Source organism: Acinonyx jubatus, chromosome B2 (genome assembly GCF_027475565.1).
Source record: "Acinonyx jubatus isolate Ajub_Pintada_27869175 chromosome B2, VMU_Ajub_asm_v1.0, whole genome shotgun sequence".
In the NCBI taxonomy this organism is placed as follows: Eukaryota; Metazoa; Chordata; class Mammalia; order Carnivora; family Felidae; genus Acinonyx; species Acinonyx jubatus.
Window position 1 is genome coordinate 124,655,705 of NC_069385.1, and position 15,197 is coordinate 124,670,901.

General features: G+C 48.7%; 1 protein-coding gene across 4 annotated transcripts in view; it reads right to left on the reverse strand.

The window, feature by feature from the left end:
* SLC22A23 (solute carrier family 22 member 23) overlaps positions 1-15,197 on the reverse strand; it is a 181,714-nt gene that overhangs the window by 5,726 nt on the left and 160,791 nt on the right. Inside the window, exons 7-11 of one of the 4 annotated variants that reach the window (XM_053223076.1) lie at positions 13,190-13,422; positions 11,501-11,533; positions 11,345-11,368; positions 10,146-10,269; positions 4,638-4,745 (exon numbers count right to left, since the gene is read on the reverse strand). In XM_053223076.1, coding sequence (XP_053079051.1) covers positions 4,638-4,745; positions 10,146-10,269; positions 11,345-11,368; positions 11,501-11,533; positions 13,190-13,422 — 522 coding nt within the window. The remainder of the gene's footprint in view (positions 1-4,637; positions 4,746-10,145; positions 10,270-11,344; positions 11,369-11,500; positions 11,534-13,189; positions 13,423-15,197) is intronic. The other 3 variants (XM_053223077.1, XM_015073554.3, XM_027040193.2) reach the window with 3 other exon arrangements.

Genomic DNA, 15,197 nt, shown 5'->3' on the forward strand with positions numbered 1-15,197 from the left:
CCAGTTATAGCAACATCAAAAGAATAAATACTTAGAAATAAAAACAAAAAAATTGCAATACTTGTATACCGAAATCTATAAATCATTGCTGAGAAAAGATTAAAAATATATAATAAATGAAGAGACATTCCATGTTCATGGTTTGGAGGACTCAATACTGTCAAGATGGTAATTCTTCCATCTTAGAAGGAATGTATAGATGCAACACAACCCCTATCAACTTCCCAGATGACTTTTTTTTTTTCCAGAAAAAGATAATCTGATCCCAAGATTTATATGGGAATGTAAAGGACCCAGAAGAACCAAAATGATTTTGAAACGTAACAAAATTCAAGGGCTTACCTTCCCAATTTTAGGACTTAGGATAAAGCTCTAGTAATAAAGGCAGTGTGGTATTATACTGGTGTGTCGATAGATCAATGGAACAACTGAGAGTTCAGAAGAAAAAACTCTTACATTTACAGTCAACTGATTTTTGACAGAGGCAAATTCAATGGAGAAAGGAGAGTCTTTTCAACAATGGTTCTGGGACAACTGGAAATCCACATGCAAAAGAACAAAGTTGGGCGTTTATGTAATATCACGCATAAAAGTTAACAAAGAATGGATTTGAGGACTCGAGTATAAGCGCTAACCCTAGAACGCTTTTTTTTAATGTTTATTTTTGAGACAGAGATAGACAGTATGAGCAGGGGAGGGTCAGAGAGAGAGGGAGACACAGAATTGGAAGCAGGATCCAGGCTCTGAGCTGTCAGCACAGAGCCTGATGCAGGGCTCGAACCCACAAACTGAGATCATGACCTGAGCTGAGGTCAGACGCTTAACCGACTGAGCCACCCAGGTGCCCCAACCCTACAACAATTTTAAGAAGAAAATATAAGGGAAGCTTGTTGTGATCTTAGATGCGGCAAAGATTACATGTGAAATCAGAAGCAGGATCTAGAAGAGAAAATGATCAATAGGACTTCATTACAATAAAAACTTCTGCCCTTCAAGAGACACTCTCACGAAAATGAAAATGGAAGCCACGGCCTGGGAGAACACGGTTACTGAGCATGTCTGATAAAGGACTTGTATCCAGAATATATAAAGTACCGTTAGTGTGAAGACACCCAATGTAATAAATGAGGCACAGATCTGAACAGACATTTCTCCAGAGAAACTGTACAAACTATAAAACACCTGGAGCACACAAGCAGATGTATGGTATCCCTGGCCATTAGAGACATGGATATCCCCACCCCAATGAGACACCACCTCACCGACACGCACTAGGGCAGCAGGAATCTCAAAGGCAGAGAGTAACCTGTGTTGGCAAGGCTGAAGAGAAGATGAGACCCACAAACCCTACTGCGAGGAAGGAGGGTGGCGGCTGTGGAAAAGTTTGGCAGTTGGTGAAAAAATTAAATATAAACTTTTGTATGACCCAGCAATTCCACTCTTATGAGACATGAAAACATAGACCACCCAAAAACCTAGAAGTGAAGGTTCGCTGCGGCATTATTCATCATAGCCAAAAACCAGAAAGAATCCTGATGTCCGTCCACAGGTGACTGGATAAACAAAAAAAGGCACGCCATGCACAACGGAACAGTATTCGGCAGGAAGAAAGGGGGTGAGGTGCAACAGGTGCTCATGGGTGAGTTTCAAAAATATACTGATTATATGATTCCATTTATATGAAATACCATCCATTTATGAAATACCAGAAAAGGCAAGGGGGGTGCAAATCTGCAAGACAGAAAGATGAGTGATTGTCTGGGGCTGGGAGTGGGGACAGAGACGGACTGCAAAGGGCCAGGAGACAACTTTTGGAGGTGATGGAAATGTTCTACAACTGGGTTTATGGTGGCGACTGCACTAAGATCATTGAATTGTAGATTTAAAATGGATGGATTATATGGTATGTAAATTATACCTCAATAAAGCTGTTAAAAACACCCCAAATTATTCCAGCTGTGGGGACTGGGTCCTCCTGCAGACACAAACCCCCAAAGCTTCCAGTGGCTGCCCCTCTCTGTCACCCCTGCTCAGGCTTGGGTGGCTGAGCAGCCGGTTCCTTCTCCCTGGAGCCTTTGCTGTCAACAGTGAGTGGGGCGAGCTCCTGCTGTCCTGCTGGCCAGTCTTGGATGTGCAGGAGTGACAGGAACAAGGGGGACTCTGACAGGGAGGGCAGGTGCCTTGGGGCTTTCCAGGTTGACAGTTGTACCTAAGTGCCACCTTAAAGCAGACATATCAGAACTCTATGGCCAAGACAGGAAGGAGCACAGAAAAGAAACACTTTTTGGGGCACCTGGGTGGCTCAGTTGGTTAAGCATATGACTTTGGCTCAGGTCATGATCTCAGGGTTCATGGTTTCCAGCCCCGCGTTGGGCTATCTACTGTCAGCACTGAGCCCGCTTCGGATTCTGTGTCCCCCTCTCCTCTCTCTGCCCCTTCCCTGCTTGCACTCTGTCTCTCTCTTTCTCAAAAATAAATAAATGTTAAAAATTTTTTTTTAAAAAGAGAAAAAGAAACGTAAAGAAACACGTTAACAAAGAATGGAACAGAAGAATGACAATCCTGTGCTTGGGTGGGACAGTGGGTGAGTCTCCCTTCCCCATTTTGTCATGTTTCATAACAAGAGAAGACACTTCTCCCTTCCCTCTCTCAGCCCCAAATGAGCAGCGGTCTTGTACCTTCACACGCGGGAGGGGTTTCCTCATGTCCCTTGTGCTGAGGCCAAGGTGGGGGTGGGGTGACACCCCTTGTCGGCTCACCAAGCACATGGCCCCCAGGACAGAGCCAGAGCCTGGGAGTCTGTTCCCTTTCCCAGCCTCTTCTGTCCAACCCATGGCCAAGCCCCATGGCCAAGTTCAGGCTGTCTGGGTCCCACCCCCCTAACTGGCATATCTTGTGTCCTCCTCCTATTCCCTCAGGTTCTTTCCTCACTGCTGACAAGTGCCTTTTCTAGAATACGCTCACTGGCCTCTGGCCGACCCCTGGCCCTGCACCCCAATCCCTGAACTCCTTGGCTCCCCCGACCCCACTCCCTCTGTGAGGCTCTCGCCTCTGCTCTGCTCAGTTCTGCTGGTTCCCCAGCTGGAAATGGTCTCCCCATCCGTTGCTCTGGAAGGAGACAAGTCTCGTCCCCTGCGGTCCCTGGGCCTGGCACAGAGAGGCTCACTGGGGTTTGTTCAGGTAGAGGTTGTGAAAACGGGCAGCCGCCTGGCCCACATGCACAGGCCAGGCCAGAGCAGCTGCAGAACAGACCTTTCTTGCTCCCCAGGCTGGAGATGCACTGATTTAAGAGCACAGGTTGGGAGCCGGTGGGCCCGGGTAAGAATTCTGGGTCTGTCATGAGCAGCCTCACCTCTGTGAGCCTCAGGGAGGATCTGAAACGGGGACAAGAAGTCATGCATCGGCAAAGCCGGGGCACTGTGTCCCTACTGCTGGGACAGGACGTGCTGAGTACACGTTGGCTGTTTTGATTCCCAGCTGTCTAAGCTCCTTCTCCCTTCTCCTCACAAAGCAGAAATATTGGTGTATTTCTAACTTCTTGCTGCGTTAATATTCAACAAGTGACACAGAGCAGGAAGTGAAGGGAAGAGCGGGAGATCGGTGGGTTGGTCTCGGGTGGTGGTGTCTGTCCCGCAAGTGCTGGGGAGAAGCCTGACGGCAGGGGCCCAGCTGGGGCTGAGCAAGTTCAAGAACTGATGGGATGAAGACAGCATGAGCCCTTCTCATGGGCCCACCGGAGCCTCCAGGGATGAGAGACCCACAGGTGGCAGAGGATGCCGGTGCCACTTTGGTCCTTCCTCTTCCTTCTCCCCCTGGCCTCCCACCCACACCCTGCAAAGGACGCCTCTTGAAGCTGCCTCAAACCCACCCACCCTCTTCCTCCCAGGGACCCCTGCCCAGGCTCCCTGCTCCTTCAGAATGAACACTCGCTCCCTGCTGCCTCTCCTTCGGATACACACATCCCTCCTCCCGGGCCACCGTCTCTCTGCAAATCACAGTCCCGGCAGTTTCCAGAGCACAGAATGACCAAGCCGAAAAAGTGCTCTGGCCCAGCTGCCCCGTCCTCCCTCCCCTCGGTGCACCTTACAGAGCCCAAAGACTCCTTTGTGTTTGTGTCTGTGTCTCTAACAGACATTAGTGGTTTTCAGGGGCAGGAACCAGGTGAACTCAGTTTGGTATCCCTCTGCATGCCAGTCAGATTTCTAAAGTGGCTCCAATGATTCGCACCTCCCAAGCATTCATACCCTTGTACCTTGAGTGTGAGCTGGACACAGTAACTTTTCACCAGTAAAATATGGCAAAGGTAATGAGATGTTCCTTCTGTGATTAGGTTATGAAAGACTTACTTCTAGTAGATTCTCTTGCTGGCTTTGATGAAACAAGCTATTATGCTGCTACACTCCAGGCAGCAAGGCTAAGGTGACCTCCAGCCAGCAGAGAACTGAGGCTCTTGGTCCAATAGCCAGAGAGGAACTGAATCCTGCTGTTATGGTCTGAATGTCTATACCCCCCAATTCCTAACCCCCATTGTGATGGTATTAGGAGGGGGCCTTTGGGAGCTGATTAGGTCATGAGGGTGGGGCACTCATGAATGGTATTAATGCCCTTAGAAAAGGGGCCCCAGAGAGCTCCCTCACCTCTCTCCCATGTGAGGACACAGGGGGAAGATGGCCATCAATGAACCAGGAATCAGACTAAACACCAAATCTGCTGACACCTTGATCTTGGACTTCCAGCCTCTAAAACTTTAAGAAATAAATTACTGTTGTTTATAAGCCACTCAGTCTGTGGTATTCTGTTCTAGCAGACCCAACAGACTAAGAGATCTACCCATTACTGAATGAGCTTGAAGACTGATCCTACCCTGGTCCACTGCAGCCTGTGGGAGATCCTGAAGCAGAGGATACAGCTAGGCCTTGCTGACTCCTGCCCACAGAAACTGTGAGACAGCAAGCCTGTGCTGTTTTAAGCCACTAAGTTCTGAGGGGTAATTTGTTACACAGCAATAGATAACTAATACACTCAGTGAGTGGTGGAATTTCCTAGCCTTAGCTATGGAAGAAAATAGACAGCCAGCTCTCACCAGGCTGTGATGTGTCACCAGTTAGAAACTCTTCCACCACCAGAGGCACCTGGGTGGCTCTGTTGGCTAAGCATCCAACTTCGGCTCAGGTCATGATCTCACGGTTTGTGGGTTCGTGAGTTTGAACCCCACATCTGGCTCTCTGTTTTCAGCACAGAGCCTGCTTTGGATCCTCTGTCTCCCCTCTCTTTGTCCCTCCCCTGGTTTCTCTTTCTCTCCATTTCTCAAAAATAAACAGACATTTAAAAAAAAAAAAAAAAAAAAAGAAAGCCTTTCACCAAGGGAGAGAGACCAGATGTACTGTAGGAATAGTCACACCATTGTGCTACTGGGCCAACAAGGGGACACAAATAAGGAATAGCAATATTTTGGAGAGGGAGGATCTCCCAGATATCAACCTCCTTCCCAGGCAGAGTCCCAGACCACTTTTTAAAGACACTCTGTACCTTTTTGTTAGTATTTCCTCATATGCCCACCATCTTCATTTAGTCTATGAGCTTGTCAAGGGCAAGGATTATTTTCTAGAATACCAACTGGCCCGTATTATTTATGCCTAATAAATATTGGATGCTTGTGGACTATACTGGCTTCCGAGGTAGGAAGGTCAGCTCACCCAAATGAATGGGGTAGGTTAAATATAGACAGCCATTATGAAGGGTGATGTGAGTAAAACCATCTGTAAGATGGATAATATGAACACCCAAAATAGCCACTCAGTCTTTTTGATAATTCTGGCCACTCTGGAAGCCACAGGATGCTGCAAGGGACATACTGGATGCTGGGGGTAATGGGTGTTTCCTTGGGGCTGTTAATACCAGTGAGACATCATTTTCTCTGAAACCTTCTGGGTTTCTGCCTGACCTTCTTGTCGTTAAGCGTGGACGGCACTGACTAGCAGTGAGAGAGACTTAACTTGTTTAGTGCAAATGAAGTCCACACATGAGTTAATATACAGGAGGGTAGAGGACACAGGCCCACAAGGAAGGGGGTTCACAGATTCACCGTTAGAGAAGTTGGCATGGCATGAAAGTCTTACTTCATAATATAAAAATATGTAATATTAATGTTAATAAATCCTGCCATATATATTTGATTTATGGTAGGATTAGCTCATTTAAGAAAAGTATCTACATATGTGTGTGTATATAAGGTGCAGTCCATGTGCATATATAATATGCAGTATATCTTTATATATTTTTTCCATGAAAGCAATTTGCTATTTGGTTTTCTATCAAGGATACTTTGAAATTACACAGGAAGGTGAGGGACGCTTTTGGAAGAATTTGGTATACCATTTTTGGCTTGGTGTTGTTTTTCTGAAATCTCAGTTTAGAGAATGGGGTCATTATTAACATTACGTTAATTTTCCTCTTCTAAATGCTGACTCTGTGCATTTTTTGCTTTTCTTTAGATTGGCACTAGAGGGCAGCATATGCCCATGTTTAAATATCACAGCAGGGGGCCACCTCAATTTACAGTTAAAAGAGAACCAGGGGGCAAATTTTGCCTCCCCATGCTTTAGAAGCAGAAAAATTTTAATATCCACTGGCTTTTATGTTACTAGTAATAGTATCTAAATTAAAGATATAAAGACTAATACACAGGCCGACTGTTAGAAGTAGCAAGCTTAAATTAAGAATTCTAGAATCTTGAAATTATGCTTTTAAACACTGGAATCCCAGCATCTTGCATTTAAACAGAACAAACCTCCCAGTTTTCACTTCCTCTTTTATATTACTTAGTTTGTCTTTACTCTATTTCTGTAAGTCAAGGGTAAACAAAAATTTGTGCCAATTCTTACAGAAATAAATATAACTGCCAACAACATTCAGGTAGGAATAATTAATAATATCAACTGTCATCTGCTGAGGCTGGATCCTTTCTATATATCCTTTTTCCCCTCAGCATCCCCGCCAAATAATAAGGCAGTCATAACGAGTTTCATGTTAGGGCAAAAGAGATGAATGAAGGCTGGCAGAGGGACTTGCCTAAGGCCACCCAGAAAAGCAGCCCTTGGGATCACACACAGCTCCATGTCACTCCTTCCTCGTGCTGGAGATGCGAGTCTGAGGCTCTAGGCCACATCCTCTGCACTTTGGTTGTTCTCACCCTGCTCTTGAACTAGCCAGTGTGCCTTGGCTCCTTGGTCCTCAGCATTTGTAATATATGTATGTATGTAGATTATGTAAGACACAAATCTTTAGAAAGGTTAAACAGACTCCAGATGTCACATTACACATAGGCCATCTCTGTCCTTGAGGCACTTTAGAGAGGAGGACATCAGGGCCCAGGTTCTTAGTCCTGACGTGGGCGTAGGGAGGAGTTACTCAGAAGGAAGTTCTCCGAGAAGGCAAGTTCCAAGAAAGAAGTTTCTAGAAGAAAGGGGTCAGATAGCCTGGAGGGGAGGAAAGCAGGAGAAGACACCAGGAAGGATTAGGTAAGCTCAGACAGAACAGAGAATTAACAGCCAAGGCCCAGGGGCTCTGAGGAATCTGTGTGGAATTGTTGGAAAATGAAATGGGCCTGTTATCACCAGTGCCTGCCTCCTCTATTAACTGATCCCTTTTGTGAGGGGTGAGCAAGACAGCAAAGGCCTCAGGGGCTCCCACCTGCAGCTTCCAGATGGACACTGCATGGAAAAGATGATCTTGCACAAAAAAGCCACCAACTGCTTATAGACCAACCAGGGCCCCTGGCCACTTCTCACCAAGCCAAAGGGGAGAGGGTGCTGCAGACAGGTCTTCCCCTCTCTCACTTGCTCTCCCTCTCGTTCTCCCTCTCTCTCTGTCTCTCTCTCTCTCTCTCTCTCTCTCGTCCCTGTCTGCCTGCAGAGGCACGTAACTCCTGAAGCCTTTGGAAGAGAATCCAAGAACTTGTTGCATCAGCTGATGATAAATGAACAGCATGTGGACCACGCTTGGGTCGGAGGGAAGTGCTTCTCTGTAATATAAAGTCTGGATGGAGTCTCATGAAACAATGGTATTAATCAGTTCATTAGATTCTAGTGAGTGTCAATTTTTTTTTTTTAATTTAAAACAAAAAAAAATTATTTTAGAGGGAATGAAAGAGAGACTTCTTGAGTGGGGGAGAAGGGCAGAGGGAGAGAGAGAGAATCTTAAGCAGGCTCCATGCTCAGCACGGAGCCCAAGGTGGGGATTGATCCCAAGGCCCGGAGATTGTGACCTGAGCCAAAAAAGCAAGAGGTGCCCTGGGTCTCCGTCATTCTTGGACAATGGATTTCCACAAGCCTTTGTTCAAAAAAAGTTATTATCCTCCTATTTTCTTCTAGTTAGTTAATCCTGGCATCTTAACCTTGGCTACTGTCCTGGTTCAGAAGGTACGTTTTTAATAACAGCCTTGTAAAAAAAGGTTAGTTTAGTATGAAGAAAAATGAAGCTAATAGAACACTGGATGTCAATGACACTTCAATGAGAAAAAGAAAAAAAAAACAAAAAACAAAAACGAAGCTCACACACCCCAAGCCGCTCATCCTAGTTTATCTTGGATTTATCTTTGTAAAGTGGGGGGAGGGGAGGGAGGCCAATTATTGTCCAGGGACTCCATGGGAATTGTCCCTGAGTGTATTTGCAAGAAAGAGACTCTGAAGGGAAGGGTAAGGGAGTGACACCAGCAACTCTTCCCTCCTGGGCTGAGACCCCCTTTGTACTTGATTTCCTTTCATCCTCGGCAAGTACAAAAACATCACCAAAGGTCAAATATTTTTTCCAGTTTGTCATCTTGGCAAGCCGAATCTAAGAACATAGTTGTTGAATTTGTATTCCCAAATAATCTTTCCAGGTTTGCATCAAAGAGGAAAAGGATACTGTATTTCCTTCAGTTTAGCTTGTTAAGCAAAATCTAACAATGACTAATGAGGTCTATCAACTCCCAGAGTTCAGGGGTAGCTGGCCGCTCCCAGAGAACGATACATAATCACACAAATCTGCGGGGAGGCCAGCTGGAAAGCCAGAAGGTCCAACCTTGACTTGGGCACTAATGAAAGAACCCTCTTTGCTGCATTCTTTCATAAAGTAAGGGAATTTAGGTAAAGAAAGGACACTGAGGGAGATGCTGTCCGCCTAAGGCATTTTGCAACCTCTAGCATGAAATAAGCTTTAGGCTCTTCACTTTGGCTTAGCAGAGGGTTGGAACAGGATGAATTACTTGGCATTTAATTGCTTTTTTCTTAAATATACAGTTCCTTGGCATGTATTGTAATAATCCAGGAGAATGAAGCAAAATGAGGTCATGTGAAATTTCTCTGGTCAGCATGACTCGTGGAAATGTAGGAAGAAAGTCTATGAACCTGCCTGTCTGCTCCCAGAGCCCCATGCAGCACCCGAGGGGCTAAAATGATTAGTCTGCACAAGTCCTGCCTTGAACTGTACTGGGCTCCACTTGTTTGCTCATGTGGGCAAGTAAGGGTGGATGGGTGGCATCAAGCTGACTTCTGCATTTTAATTCATGGCTGAGTAACTGCCTGATTTATTCACAATTTATATTTTTTAAAAAGCATGTGTGTTAAACATGCTAATGATATTCCCATGCAAAGTTCAGTGTGATGTAAATCAAGATGAGCTCTTCCATAAGTCACAAACAGTAATTACCAGGAAAATGACACGACTCTGTAGTTTAGTGATGCCCTTTTAAATGAAGGGAAACCCTTTTATTATGCTGTGATCTTAATAGCATCATGGAGCATCCATGTATCACTATGTGGGCATAGCATGAGAAAGGATCAAACCTTACCTTGTGAACTAAAACAAAAGTAGCTAAGCAGCTTCCTATACCCTGAAAAGGTCCCTGCTCCTTGTTCCTCAGGTTCCTTGCCTGGATGGACCCCAGGGTCAAGTTCTCGGCTGACTCTCGGTTGCCTCAGAGTCAGGGAAAATTTCCCCATCGGAAGCCCTGACAGGCCCAGCACACAAGCCATGCCCTCATCCGGAGGCCAGGGTGGGACAAAGCTGATGCTGGTTCATTCCACACAAGCCTTGCTAAACCTCCCGCCCTCTCCTGAGTCCTAGGAAGAAGATGCCCTGGGGGGGCACCTCCCATTACGTACCTGATTACTGTGGGGGTGATCTCTGCACAGAAGAACACGCTGAGGCTTCCCACCGCGTGGGAGGCGAACATGCCCACGATGGAAAACGTGATGGAGAATTTGTCCTTGACACTATCACTCATACCTGAAGGAGAATCAGAGGGAGACAGTGAGCGGGGCAGGAGGGAAGGGAAAAGGAGGCTGGCACGGCAGGCAGGGGGTGGGGGAGGGGTGCAGAGACAGCAGTGGGACAGGGGTGGGAGGAAGGCCTGGGACCACAGGAAGGGTCTTCCTCCTTCCCCAGTAGAAGTGCAGACTAGGGCACTCAGTTCCCTCTGGAGACCGAGGAGCACGTCAGGTGTAAGAGGTCAGACCCTCTTGGTGGAGACTTTGTTGGGGTTCCCGTGATTTCCTGTGGGCCTCGAATGCTAGAGCTCACGCGGACTCTGCCAGAGTTCCTTAGGCCACAAGCCGGGCCTGGCAGGAGGGAAGGTGGGTAAAGAGGGGAAGGCTGGTCTCCCTGGTGCTCTAGCAACACCCCTTCTATCCCAGCTTTCAGAGAAGGAAGGTCTCTGCTATTCCGGCCTCAGGGCTGACCCGTCCAGTACACAGGACAGGGTTTACTAGGCTGGATTTAAGGGAATAAAAACTCAAATAGCCCAAACAGAAGAATTTACAGCCCAGAGGGTCAGACTTAACCCATCCAGGCATTTGTAAATGGCACCAGAGTCTGACCACACACCCACGCATCATCTAGCACTGGGTATTGGCATGCTGTTGGGGTCATACACGTGGGGCACAGCTCAGTTCCCTGCAAGGCTGCATTATGAACTCAGGGAGCCCGCTGCAGAAAGCCCTGGCAGCATGGGTTCGGGTCAGGCCAGGCGTGTGTGACCAGCAAGATGCGGGACACCAGCTCTGCCATCCCCATGGCCAAGAGCAGCGAGCTTTCACGATTCACAAAGGGGGATAGCAGCTTCCCCAGGCAGCACAGTCAGCCAGGCCTCCAATGCTCCCTGGGGTTCTCTGATGTCACCCAGGCACTGTCCGAAAGATAGCCCGTGGCACTGCGTCGGCACCAGGGTGCCCTGTGCTGACCGCCCATGCCGGCGGAAGACGTGAGGCCATGCGTGCAAGCCGGGTGCAAACGGGGAAATGAGGTGCTCTTTCTAGAGGCAAGAGGGAGTAGAGAATACAAATGTATGCTTATAGTGTCCAACCTACGGCCAACTTCAGCTGCAACTCTTGAAGGGTAGGAAGAGAGGAGGAGAAAGAGAGAGGGAAGGGAAACCACAGGTCTGTGAGTCTTTATGAAAATGTGTATTTGGGTGCAATAAAAAATGGTGATGTTCACAGCACAGGCATTTGGGGCTCACCTGAGTCTGGATGCTGGCTGTATTTCCCAATCACTGGGCCCATGCAGACGAGGGTGAAGAAGGTGGGTAAAGAGGGGAGAGAGAAAGCATGTTAGGTACAAAGCTGTCACTGTGCTTTTCCATGGGACCAGTTTCTAAGCCAACTCCCCTCCACGTCTGGGTTGGCCCCACTGCCAGCCCGCCAGGCCCACTTGGGGAGCAGAACCAACACCCATGGAGGGGCCAAGTGCTAGAGGGACACGGAGACCTGGGGCTAACAGAGTCCCCGGACCCTGGGATTAGCACCTGACTAAACAAAACTCGTTTTGTTTGGAGGGGAGAGGGCTAAAACCATTCTGCCCTCCAAGTGTGGGGAGAAAATGGAACTCTTCAGAACAGAGACTCTAGCACACCTTCTAGTCCTCAAGCCAAAGGGTTAACTTCATTGTGAAAAAATTATCCCAGAGTCACTGCTGGTCTGTGCTCAAGGAAGCAGCAAGTTCTGCAGGGGCAGACCCGTCAGGCGACATTTCTGCGAGCTCCGAGCCCTGATACTCATAGTTACTTGTGTGCAAGGAGTGCCTGGGACATTCCTGCTCAGGGACAAAGAGGGCCTCTGTGACACTCCCAGGGGCTGCTGCTGTCACCCAAAGCTCATGAGCTTGCACAAGGGGATGGGATGGTCAGGAGCCAGTTGCCACTTCTCCATTTCCTTATTGGTCACAGCTGACAATAAGACCAGTCTCCCATCAAGATACGGAGTGCATGAGGATGTGACCAAATTAGAGAAAGGGCTCCTGGGTTTGCAAGTAGCTGCTCTTTAATCCGGTTTGCACAATGAGGTTGAGAAAGTGTGGAGTTTTTCTTTCTGTTCTGGATACAGACTCTCGCACCATGGATGACGTGAAGGCTGTCTTCCCCGAAGCCCCACTGCACCTGGACAGTCGTGAGTCTGATTCCTGGCTCTCCTTGTGAAGCTGGGGGATGACCGGTGGCATCTGTTTCCTGCAGTGTCCCAGCCTGTCCCAGGAGGACCGCGCCTGCTCAGAGCAGGCTTGGCTGCCCGGCTCTTTTGTGTCTCGCTCTGGGCAGGTCAGAGAGAGATGCCTGGTGCCTTTTCCATGCACGAGGAGCTGTACCAAGTACGCCTCCCACAGCTGGAGGCGCTACATGGATTCCCTCTTTTTCATTTAAATTATTTTTAACATTTACTGAGGAATTCTTTGGCCCAAACGCAAGCTGGTAAACTTGGGAACATCTGCTGACAAGCAGTGTCCCGATGCAGGGGTGTCCAAATGTCCCCCTTGTTTTCCATGAAAGAGTGCTTTGTTCTTCTGGTCATGTGATGTGTCACAAAGAAACAGTCTGGCCGTCAGTGAAGTCATGTCCACCAGGACTGGGAAGGCCTCACGTGCAGGGAATCGTGGTGAACCCAGGAAGGAAGGCTCCAAGTGGCAGCCTGGGGGCTGGGCTGGGGCAGGAGGGGGAAAGGCACAGTGCACTCAGGGACAGTCACCATGGATATTCCAGTTAAAATCTGTTCTTCCCAAGGTACTTCCCTCAAGCTGTTGGCTTTGGAATAATAGCTCGGGTCACAGAAAACTTCCTAAAGTCTCCCCCAGCTCTGCTGAACACCCTTTGGTCACAGGCCAGCTCCCCTCCCCCAGGCTCTGCCCCCGTGGCCCATCCGCACCCCCAACCCCCACTCACAGTTGAGCAGCCCAAGCTGCAGGAGCGAGGCCAGGGCGGTGAGGATCATGAAGAGCAGCAGCCCTCCCCTGCGCCCCAGGAACCTGACCACCACGCACATAGCCAGGCAGGACGCCAGGGCGATGCTGGCCACGGTGTAGTAGTCGGCATAGAAGTTCTCGAGGAGCGGCACCTTCACCTCATGGCCCATCATGCTCCTTGCAAAGCAGTGGTGGATCCCGTACCCCGTCAGCCTGTGGGAGACGCACACACCGAGGGGGGCGGTGTGCAGGCGTACAAGGACAGGAGGGCTCAGTGACCAGGAAACAGACATGCAGCTCAACACATCACAGAGAACATGCTGTTTCCACGACCGCATGTCTGATGGGGTGCAATGCAAAGAGACTTCAGAGAAAGGACAGCAGCAGCCCTCTCATGGGGGTGCCTGATCACTCTCCTCACCATCACTTTAGCAGAGAGTGTGAGCATGAAAGCGGTGAGACATTCTGTTCAAACACCATCAAATGGATCCAACATGTAAGACAAAGCGCTCCCATTCGTCAACTCACTTAATCCCATGTCAGCACCGTAAGAGCTGCTGTCAGACCCATTTTACAGATGGGAAAAAAGGCTTAAAGAGGGTAAGCAGCTTGCAGAAGGTTACTAGACATACTGCCTATCTGGACCTCTGACTTTTCCTTCAGTGCTCAGGGTTCTGGAAACTTGGGGATCCACCCAGAGAACTACCTGCTTAACCCATTCCTGCTGCTATTGACAAACACACCTTGGGGAAGCCAGCAGAAAGCCAGGCCAAACGAAGACACCTGGTTTTAGAGACTTTGTTTCAGTTCTTAATTTATCATCGTTTCCCTCCCTTTGCCCTGGGTCAAGCCTCTCTATCGCCTCCAGAGGCTCGTATAAACCTGCTGGGAAATGTGTGTGCCACCCGCTGGAGACAGATGTCCACTTGGGGAGGCGGTGGGGGTGGGGTACGAATGCACGCATGCACCTGGGAGGCTGCAAGTGCATGTTCAGGGCATGGGCAGTGCTGCGGGAGCGCATCTGTTACATCAGCGCTCTGCACCCACCCCAGAGTGACAAATGTCCTTCTCTCCCAACCCCCACTTCCGTGCTTTGGGGAAATCAAAGTGCTTTCATCAAACTGTGAGGATGTATCAAGGTCAACTGCGGCAGAGCCTTGCCCCCACAGGGGAAGCTGCTGTTTGCCAAATGAACTCATTTCCACTTGGGACATACTCAGCAAAGGACCTGCTGGGGCAGTCGCTTTATAATCTTGCAACTGGGGAGATTCGGTTAATCTCTGGGGATCCCAGATGACTTTCTCTGTCTCTTGGCCTACAGAGGTCTCACAGAAATCGTCTTTTTGTTCTGGTAAGAAGGAAGTCTTTGGATCATAACAGGTAATTTTAAGATAACAAGGTCAGAGAGATTGATCCCCCTTTCCCCACAATTTGTGTTTTTTTTCCAAACTAGAGTTGGAAAAGGCACTCCATTTGTAATGGTCCCATTAGCCTAGCTGGCATCTGCCTGAGACTGGACAGCAGCACGGTGGCCATGTCTGGAGCCGACTCTGGGCAGGGAGGCTGAAGCCTGAGGGCTCGGGCCCTGACCAACGGAGTGGCTAGGGCCTCCATGTCCTTGTCTGTAGGACAAGGGTGAGAGGAGGAGCCCCAACATCGAGAACTGATGAAGTGGAGTGGCTTTGATAGAAATAGCCGTGGGGAATGGTAGGAACAGAGGCCTGACTCTTTCCAGGACAGGAGTCCTGATGCCTTTCAAAATTGACTGCAAACCCTGCCCCCTGCCCTCCAATAGTCTCTAACATCAAATGAGAGTTAACATCCTCCCTCACCTGAGGTGACCTCTGACCCTGAGTGAGGGCCACTCTGTGTGGTCAGGGAAGGGCAGGGTTATTGAGCTGTGAGTCAAGATGGGAAAGACCTTCTTGGTCTACACAGGGACCCTGGGGCTTATCAGACTTATCCAGGGCCCCGTGGTCAAGCACGAA